The sequence below is a fragment of the Manacus candei genome, unplaced genomic scaffold (genome assembly GCF_025592945.1).
Source record: "Manacus candei isolate 608988 ecotype Guabito, Panama unplaced genomic scaffold, ASM2559294v1 h1tg000057l, whole genome shotgun sequence".
Lineage (NCBI taxonomy): Eukaryota > Metazoa > Chordata > Aves > Passeriformes > Pipridae > Manacus > Manacus candei.
This window is the reverse complement of record NW_026138105.1, coordinates 1,879,894-1,902,561: the sequence shown is the minus strand read 5'-3', so window position 1 is coordinate 1,902,561 and position 22,668 is coordinate 1,879,894. Positions and strand designations below refer to the sequence as shown.

At 51.0% G+C, this 22,668-nt stretch overlaps 1 protein-coding gene across 1 annotated transcript in view; it reads right to left on the bottom strand.

Annotated features, from left to right (window-relative positions):
- The window catches only part of LOC127478201 (fer-1-like protein 4), a 36,926-nt gene that overhangs the window by 3,101 nt on the left and 11,157 nt on the right, over positions 1 to 22,668 (bottom strand). The window contains exons 16-42 of the mRNA XM_051803500.1: positions 22,333 to 22,441; positions 21,472 to 21,670; positions 20,226 to 20,346; positions 19,490 to 19,590; positions 18,848 to 18,935; positions 17,525 to 17,641; positions 16,259 to 16,411; positions 15,856 to 16,039; positions 15,149 to 15,273; positions 14,689 to 14,823; positions 13,381 to 13,554; positions 13,023 to 13,139; positions 12,552 to 12,713; positions 12,066 to 12,225; positions 11,474 to 11,577; positions 10,964 to 11,095; positions 10,323 to 10,371; positions 9,085 to 9,191; positions 8,602 to 8,733; positions 7,770 to 7,880; positions 7,225 to 7,352; positions 6,595 to 6,765; positions 5,672 to 5,826; positions 3,822 to 4,000; positions 2,731 to 2,816; positions 1,688 to 1,786; positions 1,186 to 1,427 (exon numbers count right to left, since the gene is read on the bottom strand). Coding sequence (XP_051659460.1) covers positions 1,186 to 1,427; positions 1,688 to 1,786; positions 2,731 to 2,816; positions 3,822 to 4,000; positions 5,672 to 5,826; positions 6,595 to 6,765; positions 7,225 to 7,352; positions 7,770 to 7,880; positions 8,602 to 8,733; positions 9,085 to 9,191; positions 10,323 to 10,371; positions 10,964 to 11,095; positions 11,474 to 11,577; positions 12,066 to 12,225; positions 12,552 to 12,713; positions 13,023 to 13,139; positions 13,381 to 13,554; positions 14,689 to 14,823; positions 15,149 to 15,273; positions 15,856 to 16,039; positions 16,259 to 16,411; positions 17,525 to 17,641; positions 18,848 to 18,935; positions 19,490 to 19,590; positions 20,226 to 20,346; positions 21,472 to 21,670; positions 22,333 to 22,441 — 3,640 coding nt within the window. The remainder of the gene's footprint in view (positions 1 to 1,185; positions 1,428 to 1,687; positions 1,787 to 2,730; positions 2,817 to 3,821; positions 4,001 to 5,671; positions 5,827 to 6,594; positions 6,766 to 7,224; positions 7,353 to 7,769; positions 7,881 to 8,601; positions 8,734 to 9,084; positions 9,192 to 10,322; positions 10,372 to 10,963; positions 11,096 to 11,473; positions 11,578 to 12,065; positions 12,226 to 12,551; positions 12,714 to 13,022; positions 13,140 to 13,380; positions 13,555 to 14,688; positions 14,824 to 15,148; positions 15,274 to 15,855; positions 16,040 to 16,258; positions 16,412 to 17,524; positions 17,642 to 18,847; positions 18,936 to 19,489; positions 19,591 to 20,225; positions 20,347 to 21,471; positions 21,671 to 22,332; positions 22,442 to 22,668) is intronic.

The window sequence follows — 22,668 nt, the reverse complement described above, 5'->3', positions numbered from 1 at the left end:
CAGCCAAGGCTGGACTATGTGCAACAGGAGGAGGGGTGAGAGATGTGTATGTTCAGCCCAGAGAAGAGAGGACAAGAGGAGATCTTGCTGCTACAGCCTAAAGGAGGCTATAGAGCAGATGGAGCTGGACTGTTCTCAGAAGTGAGTAATGAAATTACATAAGGCAATGGACACAAAGTGCTGCAAGTAACAAAAAAAGAGAATTATAAGAATGCTGCAGCCAGGAAAAGTGTCCCAGAAGAGTGCTGGGGCCTCCAGCCTTGGAGATACTCAAAACTCACCCAGACAATGCCCTGAGCAACCCGACCTGCTACCTGCTTGGGGCAGGAGGTTGCAATAAACACTGCAGAAGCCCCTTCCTGCCTAGAAGTTCCTGAGATTGTACATGCCAGAAATCATTGGAATTGCTATCTAACACTTTCTTCAGTGTCTGAGGAGCATGATTGAACCACTGGAAGTGCCTCATGGAGGTAAAGCCCCTTAAATACACTATGGAAGTTTGAAGAATAAAGTTTTAACTCGCCCAAGAGAGAGTAGGGCAAAGGGGCTGTTTTTTAATAGGAGGTCAAAGTTTGAAGAAGGGACAACTTAACAGAATGCTACAAACTTGGGGAAGTGGGAGAGAATCAGCAGCACTTATGTTAGCACAGGGTGGGTGGAATCATCACTAGGCCAGTGATGATCCAACACCAGGCCTTGCTGCACACCCAGCTCAGCAGGTCTGATTACTGGGAAGTACCAGAGCATCCAGGAAGCTCCGAGCTCCTGGAGACAGGGTGCTGCAACTCAAGCAGAAATAGTCTCACAAAGGTTGTCAATCCCTGTGCTGGTAGCATAAGCTCCTGGGAAAACTGCTCCTTGGCCCAATCTTTGGGATCTGCAGATCTAAGTAAGAGCAGGGAAAATGAGCAAGTTTATTGGAAAGGTTTTAAGGAAGCAGAATCTGGGAGTCCTGTGGTGCGACAGGCCCTGAATAAGGACCCAAGGCCCTGGGACAAGCATGCAAGCATGTCTGTGTAGGAGAGGTGTGTATCTCCAGGCTCTGTCTATAGCTCACATGTGAGATACTAGCCCAGGTGACTGCTGAGTGACAAGCTTGATCTGGTGTTCCTGGTGTCCCTTCTTAGAGAACCCCAGGGAAACACTGTAATACTCCAGCAAGGTGAGGGACAGGTCACTCCATACCTAGAAAGTCATTGGCTGAAATCCTGTCATAATCCCAGACCTGGAGGACCAGAACAGCTGGTTCCCGAAACTCTGACTCCTCCACAGAGAAGACAGAGTCCTTTTTCTTGTAGGTGATCTCCTTCTCGGTCGGGAGGTAGTTGAAGCGGAAGATGAACCTCCAGTTGAAATTGCCTTCCCCAGTCAAGGAGTTAAAGTGGACATCCGTTTCCTGCTTGTCGTGGTCAAGACCCTTTATCCAGCTGCAGGAGAAACTCAGTTACCTCTGTCAGCCAGCCCCAAAGGCAGAGCAGAAGGATGGAAGGGCTGAACTCCATGAGGACAGCAAGAAAGGAAGGGTTGAAGAATCAAACCAGAGCAACACGGGATCAATGTCTCTGGGGGTACAGCAGAGGACTGGAGTGAGTACCTCATGCCAAGGCAGGGAGGTTCAGAGGTTCAGAGAAGGCAGTGAGGGTGTGGGTCAGGGAGGGTTCTGGCCTCTCCCTGGATCCTGTCAGACCTTTTCACGTAGATATCACTGGAAGTCTCTCCCGTTACTGGGTTGACATCATCAAGAATGACATTGTCCGTGTTCCAGATGATCACACGCAGCTCGTAGCTGTGGGAAGGACACAGAGATAAGTGAGCCACGTGCTCTTGTCCTCGGTGCCTGGGAGGGCAGGTCAAGCCCACAAGGGCAGAGCAGCAGGACGTGAACCTTCTTAGCACTGTGGTTCCCTGCCAGGGCTCCTCTGGTCAAGCATAGCCCAGCAGTCTCACTGACAGGCATAGACCCCTTCCTGGGCACTACAGTTGTAATAAGACAGACACCCACAATCAATACAGGCAGCTTTTGCAAAGCAAATCCCTGGTGAGTGGGAAACACACTCAGCACTACTAAGCCGTAGGAGCACAGAAAGGCTTGGGCAAGAAGGGACCTCTGCAGTCTCTGCTCCAAACTCCTGCTCTAACTTCAGACTAAGTCAAATTGCTCATGGCCTTGTCTGCATGAGTTTTTAATATCACCAAGGAAGAATATCCCAGCACACCTCTGAGTCACTTTGTCCCTATTGCAGGGTAGCTTCATTGGGAAAATGTTTTCCCTATATGCAGTTGGAGTGTTGGAGTTTCCCTTGCTGCAGTTTGTGTCCATTATCTCTTGTCCTTTCAGGTGCACCTCTGAGAAGAATCTCAACCCTTCATCTCAAAAGCCCCATTAGATCCTTGAAAAGAGTGGATTTCCTCCTTCAGCTTCACTTCTCCAGGTCCCCAGAGGACATCTGTCCACCAGCCAGAATAGACTCAATGAGTAGCTCTGACCTGGGTTTCTATCACATTCATGTCCAGCTGTAGAGACATTAGCCTGCCCTTCCCAAACCCTTGTGCAGCTCCAAGCACTTATGGCTCACTCTGACATGCTCAAGGGACCATCCTGAGAGGAGGGCTGCATGCCAGGCTAGCACAGCCCCTCAGCCTGGGCAGGGCCCCGTGGCACACCCCAGCAGCCATGGCAAGGGACAGTGACCCTCCCTGCAGCTCCAGCCCCACCCAAACAGGCACTACCTGACAGGTAGCCGTGGCTTGATGTTGACGGGCGGCGGTGCAGGGACGTCGTTGGGAAACATGTCAATCCACATGTGCAAGGAGCCCTGAGGAGAGAAGACAGCAGAGAGACTTCAAAAGACAGACCACCCTCCAGCTCTTCAAGGAGCAAGGACTTGATCCTGCACAGAAAGCCCTCACCAGAAAGCCACTGCATTTTAGAGTGACTGGTGATTGGATTTTAGACGGGGGAAAAATTAAAGCTACCAAAAATTGATTATTTCTGCTCCCAAGAAAAACCATTTCACCAGCACTGAATCCATTTCACAGAGAGGCAAACACGTCCCTCTGTCTTAATAATGGTGATGTAACGCTTAAGCAAAACCAAGAAAACTAAAAAAGGTCTGACTCTGCCCTCTCCACATGCATTTCCAGTGACAATCAAAGCCAGCACGACTGCAGAGCTCTGCTTTGTGCAGATCTCCAGTACCTGAGGAAACAGGAGATGTTCAGTGCAGGACATTAAAATGCATGAAAATGCAGTTCAGATGACTGCATTACATAAACCTGAGGATGGATGTTTCTCCTCCAGCTCACAGTTACGTTGTGTCCCAGGGAGAAGCCAAGGGCTCAGAGCGAGGCACTTGCATAGGCACGAAACAGCAGTGAAAAGGGACAATGCAGAGGAGGAGGCAGGGACACCATCACATGGTGGCAGGGCTCAGAAGGAAGAGTAGGTCTATTGGTACCCACACAGCATCCTCACCAGAGCAGTGCTGCACAGCTGAGGAGACAGGGAGGACTCTGGGTACCAGCACTGTGAACACAACATCAGTGGAGAGAGGTTCCTTGAGGAAAGGGTGTTCAGAAGTACTGTGAGAGGTCAGAGGGGCAATCTGAGCAAAGGACAACCAAGTTGTCACTTCGTAGTAGGGCCAGCCATCCACAGACACAGCTCTGGTCACCCACTCAGGAAGGAGCAATGTGTAGGATTCATGCCATGATGAGGAGACAGAAGGACAACAGGAGACCAGAGAGGGTGCAAGGAACCGGCTGCTTAGAAGGTCCTTCCCCAGAACAACATCTAGGCTGGGCACAGAAACACACCTCACCTGCACAAGCCCAGGGTTCTCCGGGTTGTACAAAGACCGGATTTCCACATGCTCTGGTACCAGCTTGTACCCATATCCTGGCATCTCTTCCCAGTGCTGCAGGACGTACAAAGCCTTATGTTCATCATCCACTGACCAGTTCCCCTCTGCCACTCCTCTCTTGTTCCTCACAGAGGCCTCTGCAGCAGGACACAGCCAGGGAGAAGATGAAGGTTTCTGGTCAGCAACATTAGTCACCAGCACAAGTAACAGAAGGTATGGACTGTACAGAAAAGCATCTCCCCAGAAAAACAAATGGGGAGAAACAGGAGGGCAAGGATGAAGGGAATGAGTTCAACATGTTGCAGTGATGAGAAAAATGGTAGGCAGGAAGACAAACAAGCCAAGAGAAATATAAGGAAAAGGGCAAAAAAGAATTTATTATGGCTCTGGGAAAAAGGTCCATAGGACACGGAGAAGGATGTGACCCTCTGGGGCAGTCTTTGTGGTAGCACCAACAGATCCATGGATGAATTTTTGCCCTAGAAGTGCTCCAGGAAAGCATTTCTTGTCACTCAGCAGGACACGCAGCCGTGCTCTCCTTTAATGAACACTTTGTACAATTAATTGACTTGTTTGGCACAGTGAAGCCAAACAGCAGGTCAAGACCAAATCCTGCTGGTGGGAGAAAAGCAGGAACCAACAGGTGAGGGCACAATGATCCACCCACCCCGGGTTTATGGAGAGCATCTGCCTTTGGAGATCAGTCTGAGGCCTCAACCATTCCAAGCAGTGCTGGAGCACAGCAGAGGTTCACGGGGCACCAGCTACAGCCACACTGGAACCAGAGCCAGCTCTCAGGGAACACCAGGAGAGCACCTCGTTTCTCCCTCCCCAACTACCCAATGACCTGAAAAAGGGGGAAAAGGGCTCCTTTGTAGTCTCTTTGCCCTCTCCTGAGTGGGATTTCTTTTCCCTTCTTCTCAAAAGCCACAGAGACCAGAGAAAACTGAGGAACAGCTGTACTGAAATGAGCAGAAGGTAAAGTTGGCTATACATGTAGGTGTCCGCTCTCTGGGCAGGTCAGGCCAGGGATCATCCTACCTACAGGCTACATAGCACTGCCTTGCAGTACCCAGCCATCCACAAGCAGGCCACAGCTGCTCCAGCCTCTGCTCCAGGCTGGATTCAATTGCACAGGTGTTGGCCACAGCAGGGTCTGTGCTCAGGGAAGCTCTCCATCACTGCTGATGGAGGCTGTGAAAGGCTGGTGTGTTCTTGGACATCTGTGGCCCTGTTTTAGGGTTTGTAATGCCAGTTGGAAGGAAAGAAAAACAGCAAAGCAGAAGCAGAAGCTGCCCACAGGTTAGGGATTGACAGGAGTGAGGAGCAGTGTGGAGCCACCCAAGGCACCCACAGTCACTGGAAGCAGAGAGCATCCCTGGACAAAGTCAGCTAAAAACAGGAAAGGAGACAGAAAAAACATCCCCCCTACAAAAAACAAAACAAACAACCCACAACCAAAAAAAAGGACTTCAGTATCTTGCTGATGGTGATCACAAGCAGACAAAGGTACAGCTCTGTGCCAGTGTCAGACAATTCATCAAACCCCCATGACCATCACCACCCACCCACAGCCTGGGAAACCACTTTGGGACCTAATGGCCTGGATCACATCTTCTCCCAGGGCAACAGTGTCATCCACTGAAACCAGGGCACCGAACACCAAGGATGGTCCCCGTCATGACCACAGAGTGGGGGCAGCCAGCCTGCACACCTCAGGGAAGAGAAGCTGGTGGCTGCCAGACCTCCCACCAGCACGTGCACTGCTGAGCACAGGGAGCCATCATTGTTCACCAAGCCCTCTGTACCTTCAGGAAAAGCCTCTGGAGGGACCTTGAATATCTTATTGTCCACTTTGACCTCCTCCCATCTGTACTCTGGAGCAGGAAGTGAGTTCTTCTTGCATAAACTATCCAAGATCTGTGTGGGTTTGAAAGCATCTCGCCACATGTTGTATCCATTTCTGCATGGAAGGGAGAACATCAAAAACTTCTTCAGCTTAAACACAACAGGTTTTTTTTCTTGGCTGTGAAACACCCTGTCTTCCCTGCAGCACTGGCCATTCCACTGGGCCCTGCTCAGATTTTCACTGGGAAAACCCCAGGTACACAACAGGTTGATGAATGGAAATCTTAACAACTCTGTCCCAGAACAATGTGGACTTGCACCCTACAGAACCATTAGCTTCAGGGCAGCAACAGGAGCAATCCCAGCTGCAATTCCTAAGTGGGAAAGATGTTCTAGCTGTGCTGGGGACTCAACTCCATGCCCACAGCTAATCCTCCAATAGGAGAAGAGTTGTTTATGGAACACTGGCCAATGACACCAGAGAATCCATATGGAATGAGGCCAAAGGAAGCCTGATGTTCTGAGTGTCAGTGCTCACAAAATCAGCTACTGCCAGAGAAACTGCTGTAGTTTCTGAAGGAGGTCACTGTCAAGTGAGCACTTGTCTCACAGAACACCAATGTGAAAGCATTAAAGAATTTTTTTGCTATTTTATGTGAAGTATATTAGTCTGCTGCAGTAGGAATTAGAGCTATCACAGGAAGTGTAGCAGGTAGGAGTCTGAAGAGATGAAGATCCATGTAACTTGTAGTGAATCTGTGGAGCAACTGATCAAAGGATAGTGCAGATGCATGTTCTGTCCTGCAGAACAGGAGGAGCTCTGTTGCCCACACATGGCAGGTGAGAAGGAGTTTCACACCCAGTGTGTCCCACCGGTACCTACACATCATACTGAGCAGCCACTCCACAGTTGGCTCTGTGCTTGCTGTAGAATCGATTCTCCAAATCAATCTTGGTCTCCCCAATCAGATCATCAGATCCAACTAAATCATGGTCAAATATTGCCACAGTGAGTTCTGATTCCATGGGAAAGGAGACTGTCAGCTCCACAACTCTGCACAGAAGCAAAGTGCAATTAGCAAAGAGGATGGAAATGAAGCACATGCTGTGCTTTGATCACCCCACACATTTACAAACTGTATTTGACAAGTCAACTGATAGAGTTTATTTCTCTCTAAGTTTAGTGTGTGCAGTTTTCAGCGTGCACGTTCAAATAAAGGAGTTACTTTTCCAGGAATGAATGCCCTTGGATAAAGGGCCCAGAGCTAAGGAAAAAGCTGACCAATGCTCTGGTTTTGCTTGGCTTTCTACTTTTAAAACAAGTTGGCCTCCTAACCCAAAACATGATGGCTCCTGAGTTAGCTGGAGGCAAGAGACATGCCCAGGACCTTTGTATTTCAGCACAAGATTCTCCATCAGAAAGGAAGAGAAGACCACACATTCTGGGCCACATTCCGAGCCCCAGATCTGCACTATTCCTATTGAACCTGATAGATGAAAACTTCCTGCATACTCTCCAAACACAGGATTGAGCTGCTTTGGGATGTATCGCTCCTTGGTGTCCTTCTGCTCCTGCCCCACCGTCACCACCACGTAGGGGTCTGCCTTGCCATTGGGGTCTGCTGGAGACAGGTTGGTAGCCTGGAAAACAGCAGAGGTAGTGGTGTACACAGCTGTGGAGAGCAGCCTGCACAGGGAACACCACAGGCCTCACACCACCCTCCAGCCCCTGCCCCGGCAGTGACACAGGCACTGGTTCCCACACAAATCCCCACCCAACAAGCCCCTGATGTCTCCAGCTGTAGGCCCAACTACTTGCTTGTTGCAGATGTGAGGAGCCAAAAAATGCCCCTCTGGGCTTTCAGCACGTCCTGAAACTACAAAGTATGGAAGACTCTTCATGAACAGGTAACTTCCACTGAGCTGGCAGAGCCTTCAAGCCAGCACCATGTTTTTCACAAGTGCCACTGCTCAGATTTACTGAGCAGAGAGTGGCAGGACATCCACAGGGAGGGGAGAGACCTCCAAGCATTACTGCCACCCCCACCAGAGCCTTACCTTAACAATGTAAACTCTTACAAGAACCTTGATGGGTCTGTTCCTTGGAACTCCCCGGGAGACCTTGGGCTCTGTGCCAGCTTCCTTGCTGGGGTAGACATAAAAGGAGCCCTGCAGAAAAGACATTTCAAGCAACAGCTAGATACAAAAGGGAATGTCTCAGAGCGGATTGGAGCCACCAAAATCAGCTTCACCTGCCAAGTACAAAATCAGAGCCATGCAGACCACAGACACCCTGTGCCCATGGGGACAGTCCTTCCCAAAGGCCCTATCATGTCCACATGGTCCAGGCAATCCCTGCTTGCAGTTTAGGTTGCAGTCTGTCAGACCACTGCCAATGCCAGATCTGAGCATCTCCAGCCACTTTGGGCTGCCAAAGACAGGGGACACTAAAGGTTTTCTAGGGACCTTCTCAAATTAGCTTGTGTAGCTGATACTTCAGAGTCCTCAAGATCTCCTGGCTGGAAGGATGATACCTATTTTAGATAAGTTTTGCTAATTTTAAAACCAGTGAAGGTCACTAATTCTTATGTGCATACTGAATATACCCGGAGGCCCCAACCAGAATGAGTCCTTTATGCTTCATGCTTTCTCTTTGCAACAGCTAAATAATCTAAATCAGATGGATTTGTCAACTAACACAGGACCACAGTACACAATTGTCTCAACAGGCACCAACAGTTCCCTGGCCATGCCACATTACACCCTCATGTCACCCTGCACATCCATGCACTCTCCAAGGCTTTGCTGGTGCTGCCTTGCTCTAAAATACAAAATGTCCTAAGGATTTTCTTCCACAAGCAGCACAAATGTCATCCAAAGGAGACAGTACCTTGTACTTCCCCACAAAATGTTCATCCTCGTTTCCATCTTCATCTTCATTTGCTTTGCCACGATGAAGGGGGAAAATACACAGCCAGTCTTCAAAATTACCAAACTCATTTTCCAGCTCAGACTTGTAGATCTGAAATAAGTAGAAAGAAATTTTGAGCCTTTTCCTGCCATTTTAAAGGGAAGGAAAGTCCAAAAGACCATCCTTTGCCTGTTTCAGTCATTTCACCTAGTCCTACCTTACCCCTGTATTACTCAGTGCAGGGTGTTATGGTTTTCCTGTAACCCCTGGGGCCAACCTCAGATGTGCACACACACCCCAGCTTGACTCCAAGGTCTCACTAGATATTTCAAAGCCCACCAACAATGGGGCCTCAGCACACACTGCAGGTTCTCCTCCCAGTAAAACTTCCACTGCAGGAAGGTGAGGAGGACATGGACAAAGGGCCAGGGTTGAAAGAGATGAGGTCACCCCAGTTATCACCTGAAGGGTGGCAATGAGCTTCCTCTTGGGTTGAGCAGGTTCAGCTTCAATCACTGCCTCATCCTCTGCTTCCATGTCAATGCAGGATGCATTTAAATTCCCTCCGTCTAGAAATGGCAATAAGAGATTAGGAAACGCTCTGATTTTGCCCATCATTTCAAGGGTCTGTACATGAAATCACCCCAGTCAGAGCTTCTGCTTCCATCCAAGGGCTTTGACTCATGCCAGGGCAACTGGAGCTATTGCTGTTTGTGGCAGGTGTCCCTGCAGCAGCTCAGCTTTCCCAGTTGGATGGGAGCAGGGACAAAAACTGCCTGCCTACTTGGCTGCTGTTCAGGAAGGGAGAGGGCACAAACCAAACGGAGGCAGGTGGCTGGACCAGCCCACAGGTACTGGCAGGGAAGGCACAGAGGAGAGCTTGCCCTCCTCTCTGGATGGGTGCTCACCTGCTGGACTGCTGGCCTGGGTGGCTCACTGCAGCACCACTGCCACTTTGGGCACAGGCAGCTGAGCCTGAAGAGACTGTGGCTAGACTTTTCTCAGGGGCACCACCAAACCAAGGACAAAGTGGGTGTGTTCTTGTCCCATTTCTCAAGGCTCCAGATCCCTTGAGCACTAATGGCATGCAGGTACCCTCCAGCCCTCTCCCTAAATAGGATTTATCTCATTTCTGTGCTTACTGTCTCACGTTCCCAGATCATTGCTAGGTGAGTGACTGCTGACACCTCTGCCTACAGCTGTAACACTGCTCTCAGGTCATAAAAAGATCACTATTACTCACTATTCTGTTACCTCGTAGCAAATCCTGTACCCTGGGTGAGTATCCCACCTGCACAGAGTGATGCCCAGCTCCCAGACAGTTCTGCCTGTCCCCTGTCCTCTCTCCATCCCCTCACTGCTTCCCTCTCTCACCCTGACAATTCCATGATCTGCAGCTGATTTTTCTGAGGGTTCCTGCTCACTCTGGAAGGCACTTGCTTTAACACAATTTTACACGACTCCACTATTTTCCAGGACTTTTCTGACAATTTCCCAAACTTTTTTGAGCAAAGTTTGTTGTTTTCCAGTTGAAATAGCCTTTGTTAGCTCTTGCTGAGGTCTCCAGCCTCTCTGCTCACTTCTGTGTTGTTGTTGTTGCTGAATGTTGTAAGGCTGTTTTCTACTCAGATGCCATTTCTGGGGTAGTGTAAATCCCTGGTTCTCCCCATAGAAGAGCTGGGTGTCAGTAGAGGACTCACCTGCATCATTCAGGTCATCATTCTCAGCATCTTCTTCATCACTGTATGTCTGAAACACACACAAGCAGTTACCCCAGACCCCTGAGAGCAAAGGCTTCTCCTTGCAAGCACAGGACACTGACAATGCTTTCCTGCCAGCAGAGTCAGTAATACCTGGTCTGAGATCATTCAGGAATAACATCACTGCAGGATGGTATCTAATGAGTGCCTTAATCATTCTTTCTTCTGCCCAGATCCTCCTGCTGGCTTCCTTTGATTGGGATTTGAGGGGGACAGGGCAAGGAAGGAAGTTTGTAGCAGACCTGCTCCCATAACACATACTGGGATATAACCAGGACAGAGTAGGCAGCATGAATGCCCCTGTTAAACTCAGCATTGTCACATTTTCAACTAAAGCTGTCTTGTTCTCACACCACTTGGGCACTGAGTCTCAGGGCAATTTCAATATCCAGTGCCTGTTAAAATCAGCCCACCTTGTAGATGCTTGTTACCTCACTACCTTAAGTACACTTGACACACAAAAGCCCACATCTTCCTGCATGCCAGGAGAGCTCCTGTGACACCCAGCACCATTGAAAACATCTTCCTTATGCCAGTGCAGCCTCTTTTCCCCCCTGCTGGCACCTGTCACAAAATATTACCTGGTTATAGAGCTCCTTCAGGGATGCATAGTACTTGGACCACCAATCCAGTTCTTCCACTTCTGGTTTTTCCTCTTCATATTCATCTTCTTTCTTCACAAACTTATTAATAGGAATTTTCTTCAAGGGAGCCTTTAAAGAATGGAGAAAAGGGTTCAGATGGAAGAAATGACCACCCAAGACACGCAAGCACCCTTCTCCATGCCCTGGGAGCCTCTGGCAGAGGATCAGCTTTCAGGCAGAGCACAGGAGGTGCAAAGCTACCTGTGGCCCCAGGTTTGTGCTTTACTACAAAAGCAGCAGCTCTCAAGGCACAGGGCAGGTCTCCTTCACCATCCTGTGCCAGAGCCACAGCACGTGGCAGTGCCAATGAGCAGGTAGGAGTGAGGCTCCAGAGCAAAACCTGGTGGTTGAAACCTAACTCCGAACTTCTGAACTGTCTTTTTCATTTGTAACCTTCAGTTTGGCTTTCCAAACTTCAGAATTTGTTGGGCCCAACACATCACTCACCTTCACCAGACTAAGGGGGTGAGTACTGGGACCTGGGTCACCAGCTGCAGTTCCAATGTTTACCACAGTCTGAGAGGGAAGGCGATGGGATGAGACCTTCTGAGCTGAGATGAAAAGAAAGAGCTTCTTGTTTTTATGTATTTATTTCTGCTCAGTGCTTCCTACTTTTTGCCACAGGAAAACCCTCCCTGTTAACACACTATGTTGTGATTGATTTTAAAGCTTTTCATAGCAGAATCTGCAAAAAAACTACTGGAAATCCAAGTACAGTACTGAGACTGGTCACCATCACCAACATGCTTGCTGCTGACTCCCAGTTGTGGTTGCCCCATCCCTGGAAGTGTCCAAGGCCAGGTTGGATGGGCCTTGGAGCAACCTGGGCTAGTGGAAGGTATCCCTGCCCATGGCAGGGGGATGGGACTGGATGAACTTTAAGTTCCCTTCCAACCCAAACCATTCTGTATTTCTGTGATCTTCGGAGTCTGGGGAGAGGATTTTGCTGCCTGGCTAGGAGGGAATGGAAGAGCCAGGGATCTTTGCCACTAGCAAAACATGCCTGTTGTCTCCATGAGACCCTCTCCAAGCATCTTACCTCTGGGCACATCCTCTGGTTCCTCCTCCAGCTCTCTGGGAGAGAATTTCATCACATCAGACACAACATGGCTCCCCACCAGCACAGTGCGCCCAAATGCCCGTTTTTCCACCACGAAGATGCTGAGAGGAGGGTGCAGGTACACCTGCTCTGGGAGCTCCTGCAAAAGAACCATGCATGGGGTCACAGGAGCAAGGATGATCGACCTGTGTTGGGCTGTCAGCCTGTGGCAGCCGTGTGTATCAACACATGGACAGGCCTGACAGCACCTTGCAGCTCTGCCCAAAATCCAGGCCATGGCTGAGACAGTTCTTGGTGGGCAATTTCACAAGGGTTTTGATTTGCAGTTGAATCATGTGGCCACAGAAGATCAAAATTCCAGAGGTAGCTCCCCCCCTGCTACCTCAGTCCATGCAGAGAGGCAGTGCATGGGTGCAGGGTGGCCGTGGTGCACCCTGACATGGCAGGATCCCACTTCCCACTCACCACATCCATGTATTTGACCAGCTCAGTGAAGTTGGGGTTCTCTTTGTAGGTCACGATCACCTCTGACTCCACCTTCTTGCCAGCACATTCAATGATCACCTGGGGCTCAACCACCTCAAACAAGTTCACCCGCTTCAGGTCCCTCAGGCCCCAGAACAGGATCTGAAGCACAACATGAAGTTGCTGGGCTGCTCCACCCATGCCAGGCCTGGCACAGCCATGCAGGCTGCATGCTGCCCGGGCTGCCAGCCCAGTGCAGGACACAGCCCAGGACAGGACGGGCTCCCCAGCCCGGCTGCACCGCAGCTCTGCCTGTCCAGCTGCTGAACAGCTTCTCCCTCATGTCAAGCACTCCATTCCTGACATCTGCTCAGGCTTCACTGGCACATCTGAGGTCTAAACCAGAGTCCCTCCCCAAGCCCTGCCCTCTGCCCAGCCCTGGGGGGCTCAGTGCAGCAGGAAGCAGCTCACCTCTATGCGGAACTCCTTCAGCACCGGGCGGACGCCCTCAGGGATGATGAACCGGCCGGCACGGGGGTCTCCCAGGAAGTCAGGCTCCTTGGGCTCCACGTCCTCAGACACTGATGGCTGAACAGGTGGACCCAGGTCACACCAGGTGATGAAAGTCATTTCTAATCCATGCCATGCCCCCTCTCCCTCTCCTCTTGATCTGTTATCACAGGCTGCCCCTGCAGCCTCCCTTCAGTTGAAAGCCAGATGGGGCCTCCAGCTTGGAATCCTCTGGTGGGCCCTATGCAACTAGCTCCTTACCCACCCAGCTCTCCTCAGAGAGCTGGCAACCACGTGCAGTTTCCTACAAGGCCGTTACCTCCAAACAGCCACTGTAATCCAGCTCGATCAGCTCAAACGTGGCAATGAGCTCTCCTGCTGCTCTGGTGCCTCTGTAGAAATCAAAGAACTGCAGGGCAGGTTTGGTGTATGGCTCATCCACCAGCTTCACCTGTGGAACAGCAAAGGCCTGGCCAAGGAACTCAGGGGAGCCCTGTGGGAAAGAAGGGAACAGGTCAAAGCATCCCTGTGTTACCTCAAAGACCACCACTAATTCCAGCCAGTCTGGAACAGCACAAGACCACTCTGCTACTCCTGCCATCCTCTGCTTTGATTTTCTCTGCTCCATCCAGAGGTAGGAGCAGATAGGGCATGCCTTCAGCAGCTCCTCTTAACTCCCAATCCATCTCCATGCAGAACTGGGTGAACAACCTGGGACAATGCACCAGAGGACATCAAAGCTGGATCCAGTTTTTCAGTCTTTTCCAGCCAGGGTTTGAATATCTCCAAGGATGGATATCCCACAAGCTCTTTCAGCTCCAGGCCCAGCATTTGAACTACCTCTGCGGGCAAATTGGTTCCTTATATCAAGTTGAATTTTCTTCTTGTTCCAACTTGTGCCCCTTGCTTCTCATCCTGCCCCTGGGTATCTCCATGAGAAATCTGAGCTCACCTTTTCTACCCTTTCCCACCAGGCAACTGCAGGCAATGGCTTTGCCTCATCTTCTGCAGGCTGAATATACTCAGCTCCCCTCGCTCTGTCCTGTGCTCCAGCCCCAGCCATGTTGGTGGCCTCCTCTGGACTCACCCCACTGTGACAGTATCTGTCCTGTACTGGGACCCAGGAATGGACCCAGGAATGAACCCAGGAAAGCTGCTGAGCTACACAGGAAAATATGGTGGGAGTTAAGTCATTAGCCTTAGGATAACAAAGAGGCCCAGGGGAGGAGTGTGACTTTAAAGCACTGATGAAGAGAGAAAAGGGAGGACTGAGGAGTGATGCTTGATGCCACCTGGTGACAGAGGGGAAGGAAAGCTCTAAGAGATACATCACCTCCCCCAGCCTAAGAGCCCTCTGCAACGTGAGCCTGCCTAGGAAGTGGGGCAAAAGCTGGGAGAGGCACAGTACTTCTCCAAAAAGGAGAGATCCTGGATCCAATGAGCAATTGTCAGGCCCTGGTTCAGGGCATCTCTGAGTCAGAAAGTCTCAACCTCAGCCACAGTCCCCAGGACCCACAACCGAGCTGAGTCATAGAAATCAAACAGAGATGTGGGAGCACTCACACAGAGCTCCTCTGCCTTCCCTGTTCTGAAAACAACAGGAGGAGGGCAGCATGGCCATACTTACAAATTTATTGTGGCTGAAAAGGTTGATTATAATTATGGGGGTCTCTGTTTTTAGCTCTTCTTTTTTCCCATCAATAATGAGCTGGTCAAACAGAAGTAGCTCATTCCACATGGGGCTCAGTGTCTCCTCCAGCACCTGTAGACAGAGACAGGAGGCCTGAGTGTTCCACAGCCAGTGGAAACAAACCATATGCACTTTGTAAGTAGTGTGAGGACCTGGGGGCTGATCCCCTCTCCCACACAGCCACGTGCAGCTGGTGGTTGGCAGGAGGGGAGGTGGTAAAAGTGTGGAATAAGCACATGAAAATCCACTTCTGAGACCATGCTCAATAATTCTCAATTGTTCCCTGAACACAAACACACTGCCACAGCACTGGCCTTCAACATATCAGTGAGGGCATGGTCATTTTTCTCTCCCCAAGTTCCCAAGATGACAGAAGTAAGAGTTTAAGTGGTCTCACCCTGGTGGTCTGGCAGTGAGTTGAAAACACGACTCTCGCAAATGGATCTGAAAGGCCATTGTCATCTGCAGGAAGGATCCCTCGAGCCTGATACAGATGGGCTCGGAGCTGGAAATAGCTGAAATCTGGTAAGAAGAAAAGAAGAGAGGTCCCCAGTCCAGTCCTGTGTGAGGTCAAAAAAATGCAAGAAGGAGAAGGCCAGCCAAGTAGGAACAGGCACATTCTGTGAGGAATGGGTACCACTTCCAGGGGCACTCAGGCCAGTACATCTCAATAGGTTCAACTAAGACAAGTTCAGTGGGCTCCTCAGACACCTCTGGGAAGGACATGACATGTGAAATGTGCAATATTCTGCTGTAGGGGAGCACCCTCAGACCCCAGCAGAAGGGCAGACCTCATGCCCATTGGCAGTTTGGCAGCACATTTAGTGCCTAAGAAGCAGCCATCCTGCCTGCTGCTCTAGCTGTGGGTGTGCAGATACATCCTCATGAGAGCAAACAGGACATGCCTGTCCCATCACACTTGGGGATGACACTGAGATGAGAGATCAGGTCCTAATCCTCAGACATCCTGTAATTCTCAGATGATACTGTGGCCTTGGGGAAGGGCAATGTGCCACCACAGACACTGTAGCCTGTGGACAGAACCTGTCACCTCTCTGCTCTCCTGCTCGTAGTCAAGCCATGGAGAACTGGCATTGCACTCACCATCCCTGCTGAGCCGGCTGGGAGGGCCGTGTGCTGGCAGCTGGCCTATCTCCTCTCCGCTCTCAGAAAGGTACTTGAACTCCTCAGGCAGCTCTGCCAAACAGTTTTTCGCATATTTGGTTACCCCAAGCCACATGTAGATTTCCAGTTTGGCAAAAATCTCACCAGTGTGTAAGCCAGGGACCTGAAAGCACAGAAGTTTATCAAGTTTCACACCTCAGACCAAGATGACCACCATCAGCCAGGGACAAACCAAAGAGCACAGGAGACAGAGCACCACAGAGGCAAGAGGCAGTGGTGGAGCAAGACCTGTGTTTCTTTGTGAACCTCATGATTTCAGGCAAGGAGGGAGAAAAGCATGAAGCAAGCAAGCAAGAGCACGCTGTTTTGGTATAAACCCTACCTTCATAAAGACAGTCTGGATCTTCGCACAGTCCTTGCCTTTCTCCTCTTCAACTACTGAGTAGAGGATGTTCTGGGCAGGAATTCTGGCATATGCCACACGCCTGTTGTTGCTGAGCATCCAGATGAGTACATCGGGGAGAGTGCACTGGGGCTGGAGGAAGAAAAGGGAGGAATGTAACAGCATAGGAACAGCACGTGCCTTGTCCTCCTTCCACTGACATGGCGAAAGCTTCTTCTCCTGACAGGAGGGACTGCTGGCTGCATGGTGCTTTGGAGATCCAGAAGCACATGAAGGGCCTAACGCTGGCCATGTGCTTCTGAAAGTCAGCCCTGCGGGTGCTGTGGTTTAACCCCAGCTGGCAACTCAGCCCCACTGTGAGCAGCCGCTCACTCACTGTCCCTCAGTGGGATGGAAAAGAGGATTGGAAAAGAAGTGAAAAAACTCATGGGTTGAGATAAAAACAGTTTAATAGGGAAAGCAAAAGCTGCACATGCAAGCAAAGCAAACCAAAGAATTCATTCCCCATTTCCCATGGGCAGGCAGGTGCTCAGCCATCCCCAGGACGGCCAGGCTCCACCACAGTAACGGTTACTTGGGAGGACAAACACCATCATCCAAATGTACATCACTCGAGCCTCACACAGCTAAAGGTGTGAAAATTGCTTGGCTTCACTTGGTGAAAGACTTCTCCAAACTGCTACAGCATCTCTCCACCTAATGCCAGCACATATGGCATTCTGCTTGACACTACACAACACATTGATTTTTATCAGTTACTTAAAATAGAGACAATGAAAGTGAATGTGGAGAGTCTCTGCTATGGATGAGAGACCTTGTTCCAATGCAAGCTTCATTTTAGAGAAGATGTCCAGGGTCAGTCTCTAGGGGGGGGAAGCAGCACAGGCAAGGCTGTTTTCTCAAGCAGACTGTCTGCTGCAGGCATGGCCTCGGGCTGGTGGGGCAGAGAGGCACAGGAGTCCTGGAGCTGGCCCAGCTCTGCCTCCAATGCACCACTGAGCTGCTTGGAGCCCTGCTCTGCCACCAACGCCCCGCAAAGCTGCCCCTGGCCTCATCCCTCATTAGAGCTGTTACAGGAAACATGGTAACTTCCAGCAGGTGAAAGTGAGGATTTTACATAGTAAGGAAAGACAGCAGAGGAGAAGCCTCAGTTGGGGCTGGTGAGAGCCCTGGTAGCCAGCCCAGCACCCTCTCCCTGCTGTACCCTGTCCCACCAGAGAAGCCGTGTCCCAGGAGCAGCTGTACCTCCTTAGCCATGGAGCGCAGCTTTGCCAGGACCCTCCTTGTCTCCTTAACCTTGTCCTTGACGTTGTCCCGACTCAGCCGCCGCCTCACACGGAGCCCCTGCTTTGCACTCAGGATCTGAACAGAAAGCACAGCAGTCACCAACTACCCCCCTGCCACCCCCACCTGTGTGCTGATCACACCCAGCCTGCTCAGCCTGCCCTGGCCCCCAGCACGGCTCACTGCTGAGAGCGAACCTCCAGGAACCCCTCACCGGCCATTTAGGGAAGGGTGCCAAGAACTGGGGACTCCAGTAACTCATCAGCTTTGCCAATACCAGCCAGTAACAGAAGTCCATGAGCTTTAAAATCATTTCAGGGAGAAAGATGTCTAAGGAGTAAACATTTCAGAAGCTGGCTCCAGATAGTGCCAGTGGGAGACTTTGCCCAAGGAGCAGCTTGGGGCCACAGAAATGTGGGAATACAAAGATGTAGGAAACTGGAACACAGGGCTGGGCTTTCTCCTCCATTAGTACACATCTGAGATAATGTACACATCTGAGGAAAGACTTTAGTATGAACCAAAACTAATAATGAAATCCAGAAGGAATTCAGGGTGCAGATCCCATATGGACCAACAAGACGAGGAAACTCATCTCTTGGGCTGGTTTTCTCTTTTCCAGAGTGTCTCAGGCTTAGCAAAGCTCAGGTGAACACGTGCAGGGAGGCAGAGGGAAGGTAGCTGGGATCCAGACATGCCTAAATTTTATTTCTTGCTGTTGTCATTGCATTTTGGTAATGTAGTCTGATGGGGACAGCCGTGCTCTGCTCTGTTGTGCTGCAGGGTATGTAACTGCATGCTCATTCAGCCAGCTGGCCTCATCTGCAGGATGTAAGTGCCCAGGTGTTGCCCCTTCTGAGGGAAGGCAGATGGATGGCTGATGTAGACCTGCTAGACAGGTACCCCGCCAATGGGCAGTGGGTCTCAGTGAGTCCCCCCAGAGCTGCCTGTGGGAATATCATGCACCTAAAGGCCTCCAGCAACCTACTGGGTAGCAACATGGATGTGCTCAGCCATGTGTGCCCCACAGGAGACAAAGGAAGGCATCGGGGCACAGCATCTGCATAAAACTGGGGGCAGCCGTGGCCATTCCCTGCCTCTGTTCCCTGTGCCAGAAGCTGTGTTGCTCTGAGTTGAGGTTGGGAGATGCTGCAGATGCCTATGACTGATACCACGAGTCTTAGCCCCAGGTTTCCTTCTTAGCATCAACTCCTGCTGGTCCTGCAGAAGCATCCCCCAGAGCAGAGATTGCTCCCACCGCCCACCACCAACCCCACAGCTTACGATGTTGCGCATCAGGTATTTCATCCGACATCTGTCCAGGTTGTTTGGATGTGCCATTGTTTTTCTCTCTGCACCGAGTGAATATTGCCTGCAATGGAAAAGGAGCACAGGCTCTGCATCCCCTGCACCCAGCAGGCTGAGCACAGCTCACAACAGGGGCACAAGCTCCACATCCTGGTACCAATCCCGGTGCATCAAAAGCCCCCTTTTCTGCAGTGCCCTCTCTTCTGCAAGCTCGTTGATTCACAAGGCACCCTGGGGATTCTCAGCACCTGGGGTCCCTCTCTCCTGTTGCACTGTGGACTGAAGAGCATATCGGCCCCCACGGGGCAGTCACAGGGATTGAAACACTGGTCCTTTGACTGCACAATCAAAAAGAGTGAAGGAAATGTCCTACATATTTAGGAAAAACAGGAGTCCAGGAACATCCAGGCTGCTGTTTATGACCCCTGTGATTCCCAGGACAGGACTGGGGACTCCTCTCCAAGCTTGAAGAGCTACAGGGTCCTTTTCCCAAGTCGTCCTCATTTCCTTCTGCTCATCTACCTCAAAAGGATGAGAGAGAAGGCTGCACACAGCCCAGGCAGATATGACCTCCTAACCTGAAAACAAGAAACCTCAGGAAATCAGGGACATGCCAACCTGCATCCAGCTACAAATTCCTCTAGCACCTCTCTGAGCCGCTCTTCTGCTTTAGCCTTTGGCCTTCTCAAGAGCTTCTCCACGTCATCCAGCCCCTGCTCCTGTGGGGAAATCACAATGTTCAGGGAGCTTGCACCTTGCTGAGGGGTCAGAGTGAAACCTTGCAAGGATGCATTTGCCACAAACGGCTTGTGCCTTTTGCAGAGCTGGGATCGAGTGCTGCAGGGCAGCACTGTGCTGCCAGGGACTCTCCAGAACCTGGGGATGACCTTAACACTGGTTGTTAAAACACTTTGTGTCTCAATCCTTGAGCAGCCACAGACATACAATCTCTAGGCAATCTCTGCTTTCACATTTCTAAGCCCAAAAGGGAAAGGCGAGGTCCTGGATAAAGGTCCTGCATTCCCCTGACGACAGCCTGGGGCTGAGGGTCTGCTTCCAGAAGCATCTCCCCAGTGTTTACACACCTCAGGACTGGCAGCAGAGTAACTTCTTGTCACAGACATCACATCACGTTGCTCACCCCTCCAGGAGCCGCCACCAGGCAGTTGCACAGCATGAGCCCAAGTGCCCATGTGCCCCACCCCACCAAAGGGTGGGTGGGACTGAGCCCTGTGAGAGACATGGACTCACATGGGCAGGGAGGATGGCAAGCATCTCACAGAGAACTGCACGTGCAACATGGAAAACACACCAGGAAGGAGTGTGCCACAGACAAACACCCTGACCACGCTACCAGGCGCTCTGCCAGCTTGACAATCCAGTTGGAAATGCAGAGCCTCCAGGCGTGATCCTCCCAGTAGCTCCACACATACACGCAGGGTTTCTCATGAACCATGGGCAGGCAGCTGTATGACCTAAGGGCAGCAAGCAGAGGGGGTAAGAGCTCCTGCCTGCAGAAAGCACATGCCACGTCCCAACACAGTGCTTGCACACCCAGCACAGGAGCAGGGACTGTGCTCTGTCCCCTCGTAGGGAATTGGTTCTTTTGGGCTCTGCACCATGGGCATGGATGCAAGCTGCTGGATCTGCCCTTTGCCACCCCAAACTAGCACACGGGGTTTCTCATAGGGACAGGAGCACGTGCTCAGGTGAATGAGGCTGACAGGAGTATGGGATGATACCAAGATTTCTTGCTGCTATGGGAATGAGTATAGCAGGCACAGGCTTCACAACACAAACACCAAGTCATTTCTAGGCCTGTGGGACAAACTAGGCAGAATTCCCAGAGCAAACATATCATCAGAAGAGCTTCTGGAAAAGAGGAGACTGAGGGGAGACCTCATTGCAGTTATACCTTCCTCATGAGGGGAAGAGGAGGGGCAGGCACTGATCTCTGCTCTGTGGGGACTAGGGACAGGACCCCAGGGAATGGCTGGAGTTGTGTCTGGGTATGTTTAGGTTGAATATTGGACAAAATTTTCTTCCCCAGAGGGTGGTTGGGCACTGACCAGGCTCCCCAGGGCAGTGGGCACAGCACCAAGGCTGCCAGAACTCAAGGAGTGTTTGGAGGATACTCTCAGGCACAGGGTGTGACTCTTGGGGATGGTCCCGTACAGGGCCAGGAGTTGGACTCGATGATCCTTGTGGGTCCCTTCCAACTCAGCACATTCTGTGATTCTGTATGTGTCTTGCCTGCCTAACATAGGACACCATATGTCAGAATACTCTCCTTCCTCCTCCCTGGAAACAAGCCCCTAGGATGCTGCTTGTTAAGCAGAAAAGGGACAGATGTTATTCAGAGGTCTCAGTTTTCCTGGGACCCTGTCCTTGGCCACCTGCACACACCAAGCAGACACTGTGGGGCTCGTAGGGCTAATGGGAAATGCCAGCCAGCTAGGACATGGCAAGCTGCAGGGCTGCAAAGAGGAGAAACCCATGACACATTGCTGAGCAGACCTCTAAAAACACCTGGAACAACCAATCTGGGAAGGAGGCACAAGCTCCAGGGAAGGTGGGAAAGACGGACAAAGAAGACTTACCTGTCACACTCCATGGGCTCTGGCCTCTGGCTCTTTGTCACTGACTTGTTCCGTGCTGCTGAAGCTGGGCTTGGGACTTCAGCATCCAGCTCACCATCTGAACCAGCATCCAGCAAAGGCTTCTTTTCTTCTTTCACTTCTCCCTTTTCCGCTTTTTGCCATCCTTTGGTCACAACCTCTTCAGATTTGCCATAGTTTCCTTGAAGTGAAGCATTAAATGGTAAACAGCTAAGTGAGATTGCTCTTAGGTAAGTTTTCTAGCCGGCAAAACCAGAGTGCAATCCTCCTACCAAGAGAAGCACATAGGCATGTACTGCTGTGGGAACTAGCAGTTCACTGTGTCACACCATTGGAGCATCACATGGACAACCAGATGGCTGGCTGCTGACTGCCATCTACATCACTCCACTGGGGTCAGCAGCAGCCCCTCCGAAGAGGTCCCAGCATCAAGCATCTCCACCTGTCCAGCTTAGCAGGTGGGGGCTTTGACCCACTCTACAGCCACTGTTTCCCCATCACCTGCTGTCACAGCCCCTCAGTGCCACATGGCCAGGCCCAGCATCCCAGCTTCCCCTCCTTTGTTTCCCTTTCTTGCTCCCAAACCCTTCTGCTTCTTTGCACCCGCAGTTCCCAGAGAGTTTCAACCACTTTTCCCAAACAAGAAATTCATACAAATACTGCAAATCTCCAATCCCATAGGAGGACATCCAGACTTTTCAGGTAAGTAAAGCACTGTGCACACTCTCTGGACTCACTCCCCATCCTTCCCATGTTCCCGAGGGGCTGGTGGTGCTGCCTTGGGCAGTCAGAGGGAGAGTTGCACACATAGTTTCTGGGCATTGGGCCCTGGGGAATACCCACCTATAGAGATTTCAAAGCTGACAGGTTTAGAGCTGAGAGAGGAGTCCATCAAAGTGGCTTCAAAGAAGGCAGCAAAAAGGAGGAATTCTTCCTTTTTCCCCAGCACATTCTGAGCAAGGAGACACAAATCAGCCTGAGAGCTTTGTGTGCCAAAACACTGCCTGAGCACCAAGCATGGCTGATGCCTGCCAGCCCTCCCACAGGACCTCGGGGGTTGCTGCTGAGGTCACTGCCTGGCTGCCAGAGGCAGGACAAGATTTCTTGGAAATCCTGGGGGGTGGTGCAGAGCCATGGCTTTGGCTGGTGCTTGTGTGAAGCCACCGAGCAGGTTTGCAG